The following is a 12243-nucleotide window of genomic DNA, read 5'->3' as shown; positions in this document are numbered from 1 at the left end:
GAGCCACTGTGAATGTCCTCTTTGTTATTGACTGTATATAAAGATGGACAAGTCCAGGAAGAAGGTTGTAAGTAGCAGTTAGCCACCAGGGGGCGACTCTGCAAAACAATTAACGTCGGGCGTCACAAAATATGGTCTGTGCTAGTCACGTTTTTGTAAAAGACAATGAAAGAGAGGAAAACGAGTCTCAATACTCTTACGAGGACACTTACGTTAAAATACTAAAGACTCGTCGGGAACCGCCCACTTTTGGGGGGGAGGAGCTCTGAGTCAGCAGCAGGTGATTGTACGTGAGTTTGAATCCATGCAAACGTGTGAGAACGTGGTTTTAAGTGGATTTGTTTGTTTGGAATTCAACAAAGAGAATAATGATGAGAATAAAATCATTTTTATTCCACACTTTAAACGACTGAAATGGCTGAATGTAATGTTTATTTATTATAAGTTCTGTTTATAGGTTTCACAGTGATGTCATGTTTTGTTTCGACAGTTTTGCACATTTATACGAGATCCTGTTTTGTGATGTCATCAGTGGGCGGAGTCTTAACAAAAATGGAATGTGAACATACTGGAGCGATCGCCAAAAAAAAAACCTCGACCCTTGACCTGAAGTCGTCATAGTAACTGAGTCACGGTCTAAACTCCTCCCTCTGTTTTTTCAGGACCCTGAACGCGGTGAAAAGTGCAGCAGAGGTCGAGGAACAGAGGGGAACACACAGGAAGTACAAGGTAAAGGTCACCGCAGAGGTCACATGGGTCTGCACCAGGCCCCGCCCCCCCTGTTGTTTAGAATAGCTCATTATTTTGCAGGCAGTCTCGGTGGTTGTTTGAAATAGCTCATTATTTTGCAGGCAGTCGGTAGGTTGTTTAGAATAGCTCATTATTTTGCAGGCAGTCTCGGTGGTTGTTTAGAATAGCTCATTCTTTTGCAGGAAGTCTCTCGGCGGTTGTTTAGAATAGCTCATTATTTTGCAGGCAGTCTGGTTGTTTAGAATAGGTCATTATTGTGCAGGCAGTCTCGGTGGTTGTTTAGAATATCTCATTATTTTGCAGGCAGTCTGTGGTTGTTTGGAATAGCTCATTATTTTGCAGGCAGTCTCGTGGACTGACTGGCTCAAAAACTGATGATGTGAAAATTATTGCGTTCTCGTTTAGGAAAAAGAATCCGTGTTTTCTTGTAAATTAAATTAATTAATAAAGTTTGTTGTGGATTCCTTCATCAGGTGAGAAACCCACACGCCCCCTGCTGGACTGGCGGCAGAGCGGCGTGGCTGACGATGTCCAGCGGCCATCTTGTTCTGCGTACACTCTACAGACTGCAGCTGGGACGGCCTTGTTCAGCCACACGGGAACAAGCCCCGCCTCCAGCTTCCACGCTGCTCCCAGAATGCACCAAAATCACGCTTTCAACAACCCGTCCGTTTCCATGGGAACGGCGGAGTCCCAGCAGACGCAACACTCGTGGTCCGGAGCGATGCAGGCAGACCAGTTCTCGGGTCAGAACCACCTTCTGGACTCTGGTCCGACGCAGACTCAGTTCCTCCCGTTCGGCTGCGGCTTCTGCTCGCGTCGATACGCTCACCAGTGCCAGCTGCGCGTCCACGAGCGCGTCCACACGGGCGAGAAGCCGTACCTGTGCAACCAGTGCGGGAAGAGGTTCGGCCAGTACTGCAGCCTCAAGCGCCACCTGATGGTGCACACGGGCGAGAGGCCGTTCCCCTGCCCCCACTGTGGGAAACAGTTCTCCACCTCCACCAACCTGAAGGTCCACCAGAGCGTCCACACCGGGGAGAAGAGGTTCCACTGCACCAAGTGTGGCAAGAACTTCTCCTTCCTCAGCAACCTGATCAGACACCAGGCTCTGCACATGGCCCGCTAGACACACATATATATATATATATTTTGTTTACATTTTTAAAAACAAATATATATATATATATATAATATATATTATATGACATAATTTATACAAAAATGTATAGAAAACGTACAAAAAGGACACTTTTATTATTGCAAAAAAAATACAAAATGTGCCTTCCAATTGATGTAAAAATATACAATAATGTAATAAATGTCACAATTTATATCATAATTATCTGGATTCATATGATTTGACTCACCTGCAGTACCTGAAATATCCACCAGGAGGCCGCGCGGCCAGTACTTTAATGACTTACTTACTTATTATTAGTAGTAGTAGTATTTATTTATTTATATCCAAAAAAATGAAAATTATGAACGTTTTTGTTGTTTTGTTTATACTGCAGTACCTGGAGTGTCCATGAGGGGGCAGTGGTCCAAATGTTAGTGGGCTCACAGGTACAAAGTTTACTCTTTGCAGTTCCGGTGCGGGGGGAGGAACGAGCGGAAGTCAAACGAGGAACGTTGGTTTTTCTCAGTAAACAGAAGTTATTTGACGGTAAATCGGCGATTTCTCGCCACTGTTTTACGGTAAAACGCGCAGTTTAATCGCACCGGTTGTTTCTGCCCCGCGACTACGAAGTGTCAGTGTTTATGTTGTAGTTGCTCCGCCCGTCCTGTAGGTGGCGGTGGTTGCTGTGGTGGTGAAGGAGAGGTAAGATGGCGGCGGTGCAGGTGTCCGTGTGCTGCCTGGACTCTTTCCCCGCTCACCTCTCTCCTCTGGACGGCCTCATCCTAAACTCTCACCGGGACTCGGTCTTCGGCGCTGACGCGGACCCGCCGACGGTGCTCTTCACTCCGCAGCGGCCTCACGGAAGCGACAGGACCGGCATCTTACTGCGCCTTCACCCCGCCACCGAGGAGGAGACCGCGGGATGCTGCGACACAAACTCCGCCGGAGTTGACGCCGAGTCGCGCCGCTGTGTGCGGCTCTTCGTCAGCCGCTTCTTCCTGCGGCACCACGGGCTCCAGCGGCCCGGCAGCACGGGGACAGTGCGGGCTCTGGAGCCGGTTAGCCTGGACAGGGTGGTGCTGGGAGCCCGCAGCAGGCAGAGCCTCCGCTGGGCAGGAGGTGAGCAGTTCCCCGGGAGGCTGCTGGAGCTCTGCTGCCCGGGACAGTGGCTCCTGGCCCGGCAGGGAGACCCGCTGTTCATCCCCCGGGCCCCGCTGAAAGGAGGGAGAGAGCCGGAACAGGTGAGACCCGGGACAGGTGCTTTCTACTGCAGGTTCATAACATGGTTAAAAGTTATTAAAGTGTTTGTTTAAAGGAAAACTTCAAACTAAATCAGAAAACTAGGATTTTGCATGAGTATTAAATTATTCCATTTAATAAACAAAGTTATTGTGACGATTCCAAATATATATAAAAAAAAGATATATAACAACTATTTTTTATCAATGATTGCATTTATCACTTATCACCATTAGGTGGCAGCAGCTGTAGATCCCACAACAGTGGTAACATGTCCAGTTTTTGTCCACTTAAAACGATTCTGTTTTTTAATGATTTCTTAAAAAGAAACCAGCAAATATTCACATTTACGAAGATGAGATATCACACAAACTGGTTTTTATTTGCTATTTGTTATTTATTACTCGAGAAAATTATAATCTCTCATAAAAACAGACCCTGAAAAAAAATCTCGTAAAAACAGACAAAAAAAAAAATCTCAGGAAAACGTACTCGTAAAAACACACCCCGAAAAAAAAATCTCCAAAATGCAGACCTCGAAAAAAAAATCTTGTAAAAATCTACCCGAAAAAAAAATCGTAAAAACAAACCCCGGAAAAAAAATCTCGTAAAGACAGACCTTGAAAAAAAATATCGTAAAAACAAACCCTGAAAAAAAATTATCGTAAAGAGAGACCCCGAAAAAAAATATAGTAAAAACAGACCTGAAAAAAATATCATAAAGAAGGACCCGAAAAAAAAAAAATATCGTAGATACAGACCAGGAAAAAAAAAAATCGTAAAAACGGCCGAGAAAATTTCTTAAATTATATCTTAATTATTTAAGATATCAATCAAACTAATGAGTTGATGGTTAAAATAGTTGTTGATTACTTTGTTGTCTGTGCAGCAGGAGCAGCTTCCTCCTCCTCCCCCCTCCTCCTCAGAGCACCTCCTGGTGTTGTGCTGCAGCCCCGTGACTCAGGGCCGGATCACGGCCGACACGACCGTGGTCGTCACAGACTGCTGGGACTCGGTGGAGCCCTCTGGCGCCCCCTGCAGGCCGCTCAGCCTGTGCGTGTCGGACTTTGCTCATTACGCCGACGGCCTCGGGGCGGGGCGTTCTCTTCTGGACGGCAGGAAGCTGCCGGGCTCCGGGTTCTCTGGGTTCTCCGGGTTCCTGCTGGAGTGCAGGGTGGACGTGCGGGTGACGGACACTCGGCGATGGACGGGGGTCAGAGGTCGGCGGGGGGGAGCGGTGGACGTGGACAGCTGTGTGTTTGTCAGCAAACATCTGCTCCTCAGGCTGGGACTGTTCAACCACGAGTGGGTGAAGCTGTGCCGGGTGGGCGGAGCCTCCAGACCAGAGGGCGGAGCCTCCAGCCCAGAGGTCAGAGAGCGGCCGGTCTCTGTGGCGGTGGTGGATCTGAGTCCAGATCTGCAGAACCAGAGCGACGCCGGCTTCATCTCAGCGACACTGTGGTTCAACCTGACGGACGGAGACATGATGCCTGTCGACGTCTGCTCCCTGAGGATGAAGGTGAGGGACACGGCCAGGAAGGACACGCCCAGGACACGCCCACCTCATAACATCCTGAACGCCTGTGTTTGTGTTTGTGTCGGCAGCGCTGGACGTCGTCTCCGCCGGAGGTCGGCGGTCGCTCGGACAGTTCCTGTCGCTCGGCGTCGCCGCCGTTCGCCAGCGAGCTTCACATCCAGCAGGTGGCGTCGCCGCTGTACGACAACCTGGGCTCCTGCGACGCCGTGCTGTCGGAACACTTCAGCTCTGCAAGGTCAGCTTAACAAAGGTTCAGTCAGATTCAGCTCATTTTAGTTCAAATTAATCACTTTAAATTAGGTTAAAACCTTTTTTACATTGATTATTTTTTACTACTTTGCAAGTTACTAGAAAAGCTCATTATTTTGCAAGCAATCTCTGTGGTTGTTTAGAATAACTCATTATTTTGCAGGCAGTCTTGGTGGTTGTTTAGAATAGGTCATTATTTTGCAGGCAGTATCGGTGGATTGTTTAGAATAGGTCATTATTTTGCAGGCACTCGTGGTTGTTTAGAATAGGTCATTATTTTGCAGGCAGTCTCTGTGGTTGTTTAGAATAGGTCATTATTTTGCAAGCAATCTCTGTGGTTGTTTAGAACAGCTCATTATTTTGCAGGCAGTCTGTTGTTGTTAAGAATAGCTCACTATTTTGCAGGCAGTATTGGTGATTGTTTAGAATGGCTCATTATTTTGCAGGCGGTCTTGGTGTTTTTTTTTAGAATAGGTCATTATTTTGCAGGCACTCCCGCAGTTGTTTAGAATAGGTCATTATTTTGCAGGCAGTCTCTCGGTGGTTGTTTAGAATAGGTCATTATTATGCAGGAAGTCTTCTTGCACTGACTGACTGGTGTTTTTTATCAGGCAAAAAAACTGATAAAAAAAACCGTCACTCCCCCTGCTGGACCGGTGGCAGAACAGCGTTCACATGTGCGGTATTTGATGTTCTTCTCTCTCTCGCTGCAGACTCGTGTCACCGGGCGACATCATATCAGTTCCTACTGAGAAACATCCAGACCTTCTGGAGAACAACGCAGAAGGAATCCACAGGTACTAAAACAATGAGAAGGTTCTAGTGTTCCTGAAGAACGTTATAGAGGTTCTGGAGCTCTCCTCACAGTTTCTTCTGATCTTCTGAAGATGTTGTAGAAGGTCCCATATGTAGTCCTTCAGGTGGTCTTCAGGAGTTTGAAGGTCCTCCTGTAGATGGTTTAAGACTCACCAGAGTGTGTGACCTTTGACCTCTGACAGGAGTCCAGTGCTGTTCTTCAAAGTGCAGAAGGTGTGTCCACCTGCAGGGAGAGGAGATGAAGAGGAAGGAGGAGGAGCTTATCTGGCTGACAGAGACCACACCTCTCTCTACACGGTAACCTTTGACCTCTGTGTGTTGTTCTCTCAGATGTGGATGAAGCTCGCGGAGATCGTCTTCTTATTTCTGAAGGCGTTGTGTTTCGTCTGCGTCTCCTCAGGGAGCGTCCACCAACAGTGCTGCCCCCTGCTGCTCAGTGGAGGCTCTGTCTCCTCCAGGTCTGGACAAAACTGTGGACGTGGTCAGCAGCCTGGTCCTGCCTCACCTGCAGCACAGGTACACAAACACCGCACGTCTGATTGGTCTGTGGACGTCCTGTCATAGAGAGAGGCATGATGGGAAATGTGTGTGTGTGTGGTTGTAGCAGCTTCCTGTCTGGTTGCACCGTCCTCCTTCACGGTCTGGCAGGAAGTGGAAAAGTGACGGTGGTCGCCGCGGCGAGTCACAGACTGAACCTTCACCTGCTGAAGGTACGACGATGGAACCATGTTTGTTTACAGATGTTTAGCTAATGTCAACAACAAAACAAACAAAAAAAAATTAATCACAAAAGCAGATCTCTAAAAAAAAAAAAAAATAGGAAAAACAGACCCCGAAAAAAATATCTCATAAAAAAAGACCCCGAAAAAAATATCTCATAAAAAAAGACCCCGAAAAAAATATCTCATAAAAACAGACCCCGGGAAAAAATCTCGTAAAAACAGACCCCGGGAAAAAATCTCGTAAAAACAGACCCCGGGGGAAAAATCGTAAAAACAGACCCTGAAAAAAAAAAATCTCGTAAAAATCTCGTAAAAAAATATCTCGTAAAAACAGACCCCCAAAAAAATATCTCATAAAAAAAGACCCCGAAAAAAATATCTCGTAAAAACAGACCCCAAAAAAAATATCTCGTAAAAACAGACCCTGAAAAAAAAATATCTCGTAAAAATAAACCCCCAAATTTTTTCCCTTTTAAAAAATCTTGTAAAGAGACTTTTGAGACAGTTGTTGTTGTTTACCTGTGTTACAGTTGTTGTTGTTTACCTGTGTTACAGTTGTTGTTGTTGTTTACCTGTGCAGGTGGACTGCGTTAGCTTGTGCGCGGACACGCCCGCAGCCTCCGAGGTGAAGCTAACGTCGGTGTTTCAGCGCGCCGCCGCCCTGCAGCCGTGCACTCTGCTGCTCAGGAACCTGAACCTCCTGCTCAGACCCAGAGGAGCCGGCGAGGAGGACGGCAGAGTCACTGCGGCGCTATGCCAGCTGCTCAGCAGCGCCCCCACCAGGTCACTGGCTGTTACATACCATATGTACTATCTTCAGACTGCTTTGACGAACGCTCGTGTTTCTGTCTCGTCAGCGTCGTGGTCGTAGCGACGGTCTGCAGACCTCGGGATCTGTCTGCGGGCGTCGTGGCGGCGTTCGTACACCAGGTGGCGCTAGAGGCTCCGACTGAAGAGCAGCGGCGCTCCATGCTGCTCGGCCTGAGCCAAGATCTTCGCCTTGGCAGAGACGTCGGCCTGGACGCGCTCGCCAAACTCACGCCGGTGAGACTCTGAGGGGGCGGGGCTAAGGCTAAGGCTAAGGCTGCTGTCGTGAACCGTTCGTCGTCATTAACGCGACGTGTTTTCCTCGTCTGCAGGGTTTCGTGTTGGGGGATATCGCCGCCCTGCTGGCTGAAGCAGGTCGAGCAGCCTGCAGGAGGCTTAGACGAAGCTGGTGAGAACATCCGTGTTTTTATGAGTTCATACAAAACAATGAGTCCGATAATCGCTGGATGACAATTAGCATCGTTGTTTCTGAACGTCTGTTTGTTCAGTGGTGGTCATCATCATCATCATCATCATCATCATCATCTGCAGGACGAGGAGGACGAGGAGGACGAGGAGGACCTGTGTCTCAGTGGAGTCACTGTCCAGAACCAAGACTTCACCTCAGCGCTGGAGACGCTGCAGGAATCTCAGTCCAAGGCCATCGGAGCCCCGAAGGTGAGGTCTTCATGTCCTCTGAGGTCTTCATGTCCTGTCCTCTGAGGTCTTTATGTCCCGTCCTCTGAGGTTTTTATGTCTTTTCCTCTGAGGTCTTTATGTCCCGTCCTCTGAGGTCTTCATGTCCTGTCCTCTGAGGTCTTCATGTCCTGTCCTCTGAGGTCTTTATGTCCTGTCCTCTGAGGTCTTTATGTCCCGTCCTCTGAGGTCTTTATGTCCTTTCCTCTGAGGTCTTTATGTCCTTTCCTCTGAGGTCTTTATGTCCTTTCCTCTGAGGTCTTCTTCTCTGTGACGTCTTCATGTCCTGTCCTCTGAGGTCTTCATGTCCCGTCCTCTGAGGTCTTCATGTCCTCTGAGGTCTTCATGTCCTCTGAGGTCTTCTTCTCTGTGAGGTCTTTATGTCCTGTCCTCTGAGGTCTTCATGTCCTCTGAGGTCTTCATGTCCTCTGAGGTCTTCTTCTCTGTGAGGTCTTTATGTCCTGTCCTCTGAGGTCTTCATGTCCTCTGAGGTCTTCATGTCCTCTGAGGTCTTTTTCTCTGTGAGGTCTTTATGTCCTGTCCTCTGAGGTCTTCATGTCCTCTGAGGTCTTCATGTCCTCCTAGGTCTTCTTCTCTGTGAGGTCTTTATGTCCTGTCCTCTGAGGTCTTCATGTCCTCTGAGGTCTTCATGTCCTCTGAGGTCTTCTTCTTTGTGAACAGATCCCTGACGTGAGGTGGGAGGATGTTGGAGGTCTGCAGCAGGTGAAGAAGGACATCCTGGACACGGTGCAGCTTCCTCTGCAGCGTCCGGAGCTTCTGTCTCTGGGTCTGAGTCGCACCGGCCTCCTGCTCTATGGACCGCCCGGCACCGGGAAAACCCTGCTGGCCAAAGCCGTGGCCACAGAGTGTTCCATGACCTTCCTCAGGTCTGCACAAGTCTCCACTCTTTACTCGTGTTGTTTAAGAAAACCATTGAAAACCGTCAACTTCCTGTTGCGTTGAGGCCATTTCCTGTGACCACCTGCTAATTCACAGTTCTGTTTCTCTTTAACGTTGATGTGGTTCTGTTTCAGTGTCAAAGGTCCAGAGCTCATCAACATGTACGTGGGTCAGAGTGAAGAAAACATCAGAGAAGGTAAGAAATCATGATGAGGTTACATGAGTATACATGAGGATACATGAGTATACATGAGTATACATGAGTATACATGAGTATACATGAGTATACATGAGTATACATGAGGATACATGAGGATAACTTTTATTTTGAAAATCCTGTAACCCTGTGCAGTAAAGATGTCAGATGTTGTCGTAGCTCTTGTGGACTCAGCTGATTGGTCGTAGCTCTTGTGGTCACAGCTGATTGGTCGTAGCTCTTGTGGTCACAGCTGATTGGTCGTAGCTCTTGTGGTCACAGCTGATTGGTCGTAGCTCTTGTGGTCACAGCTGATTGGCTCCTGCTCACATCTCTTTTGTCTCCAGTGTTCGTCAGAGCTCGCTCGGCTTCTCCCTGCGTCGTCTTCTTCGATGAGCTGGACTCTCTGGCTCCCAGCAGGGGGCGCAGTGGAGACTCTGGAGGAGTGATGGACAGGTGAGTGTGTCTCGGCTCTTCTTCTGGTCACAGTGACAGCGTGATGAACGGGTGAACAGATGAACGGATGAATCTGTTGACAGAGTGGTGTCTCAGCTGTTGGCCGAACTCGACGCTTTGAACTCAACTGACCAAGTTTTTGTCATCGGAGCCACGAATCGTCCAGATCTGCTCGACCAATCACTGCTGAGGCCTGGAAGGTAAGAGCCTCACACACATGAACACATGAACGTATGAATACATGAGAGTATGGACACATGAACGTATGAACAGATGAACGTGTGAACACATGAACACATGAGTGTATGGACACATGAACGTATGAATACATGAGAGTATGGACACATGAACGTATGAACACATGAACGTGTGAATACATGAGAGTATGGACACATGAACGTATGGACACATGAACGTATGAACACATGAGAGTATGGACACATGAACGTATGAACGTTTGGACACATGAACGTTTGGACACATGAACACATGAGTGTATGGACACATGAACGTATGAATACATGAGTATGGACACATGAACGTATGAACACATGAACGTGTGAACACATGAACGTATGAACACATGAACGTTTGGACACATGAACACGAGTGTATGGACACATGAACACATGGATGTATGAACACATGAGAGTATGGACACATCAACGTATGAATACATGAACGTTTGGACACATGAACATACGAGTGTATGAACACAAGAGAGTATGGATACATGAGAGTGAGCGTATGAACACATGAACGTATGAACACATGAACTTATGGACACATGAACGTATGAAAGAATTGACACGTGAACATAAGGACACATGAATGTATGGACACATGAACTTATGAAAGAATTGACACATGAACTTATGAACACATTAACTTATGGACACATGAATTTATGGATGCATGAACATATGGACACATGAACACATGAACGTATGAAAGAATTGACACATGAATGTATGGACACATGAACTTATGAAAGAATTGACACATGAACTTATGAACACATGAACGTATGTCACAGTAAGACGTGAAATGTCAAAAGTAAAAATGGTGACAGAGTGAAAGATGAAAACATGAACTTTGTCTCTTCAGGTTTGATAAATTAGTTTATGTCGGAATCAACGAAGATCGACTTTCTCAGCTGCAAGTTCTGAAGGCTGTGGTCAGGAAGTGAGTGCACACACACACACACACACGCGCACACACACACACACACACACACACACAGTAATATAATGACATCAAAACAGATGGAAGTGAACAAAGTAACCTCTCGTTTCAAAATGGCCGCCCTCAGGTTCCACCTGGAGCCTGCGGTGAATCTGGAGCTGGTTGTGAGCAGCTGTCCTGGTCACATGACCGGAGCCGACCTTTACGCCCTGTGTTCAGACGCCATGACGACGGCCGTCAAGAGGAAGATCTCACGCATCCAAGACGGTAAAAACACACTGGTGATGATGTTTGACATTTGGCGCCCCCTGCTGCTGAGAACCAGCCTGAGACACAGAGGCTCACGCTCCCGTTTTAGCCACGGAATAAAATTCTACGTCAGTTTACGTCAAATTAACTGAAGTTTGTAAACCACTCACTCTCCCACACCAAAGTCCATAGAGAAAACCAATGATTTTACCTCACAGGGACACAGGAGCTGCTGGTTCTCTGCTGCCTCGTGTGGTCACTTTGTGTCACTGAGTCTGTCGTCTGTCTAAATCAATTACTTTAAAAGCCGAATTTTACAAAATCAGTCATTGTAAGTTAGTGATGGAGGCAGAAGTGGATCAACAACTCCTGTGAACTCCTGTGTGCTGTGATGTTAAAATCACTGGTTTACTCTATGGACTTTGGTGTGGGAGAGTGAGTGACTTTGGTGTGGGAGAGTGAGTGACTTTGGTGTGGGAGAGTGAGTGACTTTGGTGTGGGAGAGTGAGTGGTTTACAAAGATTTTTTCTGCTGTTGTGTCCTGCTGTGTTCCCAGCAGCAGAGGGCGCTCACACATGTCTCTGTCTCTGTCCCCGTCTCAGGTGAGGACACTGAGGACACGCCCCTCGTCCTCTCCGCTGACGATTTCTCGGCTGCGTTGGGAAACTTTAAGGCGTCTGTGTCGGAGCAGGAGCTGCAGAGATACAAACACATGCAACACAAACTCACCGTCAAGTGACGACATTCACACAATTCACCCTCACTCATCATGTGTTCATTTGTAAAACCCATGTCATTAATGTCATTAAAGTGTGCAGACTGATAATAAAGAATTAATTATGATCATATTCACTCGTTCATGTTTCTCCTCTTTGAACAAAGTGTGTATTAACGTTTGTGACGCAGTGAACTGTCGCTCTGCACTCATAAACAAACTCAGTCATAAATACTAAATACTAGTATTTTTGGTCAAATTGTGGACGACATAGTATAGTATGACGTGTTGGTCACATTTTGGGCTAAAAAACAAATAAAAATAAAAAAATTCAGATTTTTGACGACATAGTATAGTATGTCGTTTTTGTCAAATTTTGGACCAAATTTCCTTTTTCAAAAAAATGGTCAGATTTTTGGACCAAATAGTGTAGTATGACATTGAGGTCGACGACATAGTATAGTAGGACGTTTTGTCACATTTTGGGCTAAAAAAAAGAAATTGAAAAAAAAAATTTAATCTTGGACGACAGTATAGTATGTCGTTTTTGTCAAATTTTGGACCAAATTTTCTTTTTCAAAAAAATGGTTAGATTTTGGACGA

The 12243-nt window shown here is 46.8% G+C and overlaps 1 protein-coding gene across 2 annotated transcripts; it reads left to right on the top strand.

Annotated features, from left to right (window-relative positions):
• The first annotated feature begins 2575 nt into the window (after positions 1–2575).
• pex6 (peroxisomal biogenesis factor 6) lies at positions 2576–11737 on the top strand. 2 transcript variants are annotated; one of them, XM_083905508.1, is made up of 18 exons: positions 2576–3114; positions 4002–4631; positions 4718–4884; positions 5612–5695; positions 5897–6011; positions 6115–6230; positions 6322–6424; positions 7017–7219; positions 7294–7480; positions 7576–7652; positions 7753–7921; positions 8621–8826; positions 8974–9035; positions 9383–9491; positions 9575–9691; positions 10599–10676; positions 10804–10943; positions 11528–11737. In XM_083905508.1, exons 1-18 carry the CDS (start codon positions 2581–2583, stop codon positions 11662–11664), a joined length of 3234 nt encoding a protein of 1077 aa, XP_083761634.1. In that variant the 5' UTR covers positions 2576–2580; the 3' UTR covers positions 11665–11737. The 2 variants fall into 2 exon arrangements, with proteins under 2 accessions (XP_083761634.1, XP_083761633.1); XM_083905507.1 differs by having other exon boundaries at positions 6319–6424.
• The last annotated feature ends 506 nt before the right edge of the window (positions 11738–12243 follow it).

Source organism: Microchirus variegatus (assembly GCF_963457635.1).
Source record: "Microchirus variegatus genome assembly, chromosome: 19".
Classification (NCBI taxonomy): domain Eukaryota; kingdom Metazoa; phylum Chordata; class Actinopteri; order Pleuronectiformes; family Soleidae; genus Microchirus; species Microchirus variegatus.
Note: the sequence above shows the minus strand (reverse complement) of the source record. Positions and strands in the feature narration are given on the sequence as shown.

What these genes read in the sequence shown, in the direction of transcription:
- pex6 (XM_083905507.1), top strand. Translation starts at nt 2,581, where the DNA reads ATGGCGGCGGTGCAGGTGTCCGTGTGCTGCCTGGACTCTTTCCCCGCT. An exon ending in TGAACCTTCACCTGCTGAAG is followed by an intron (nt 6,425 to 7,016) that starts GTACGACGATGG and finishes TTACCTGTGCAG; the next exon opens with GTGGACTGCGTTAGCTTGTG. An exon ending in TCTGGAGGAGTGATGGACAG is followed by an intron (nt 9,492 to 9,574) that starts GTGAGTGTGTCT and finishes ATCTGTTGACAG; the next exon opens with AGTGGTGTCTCAGCTGTTGG.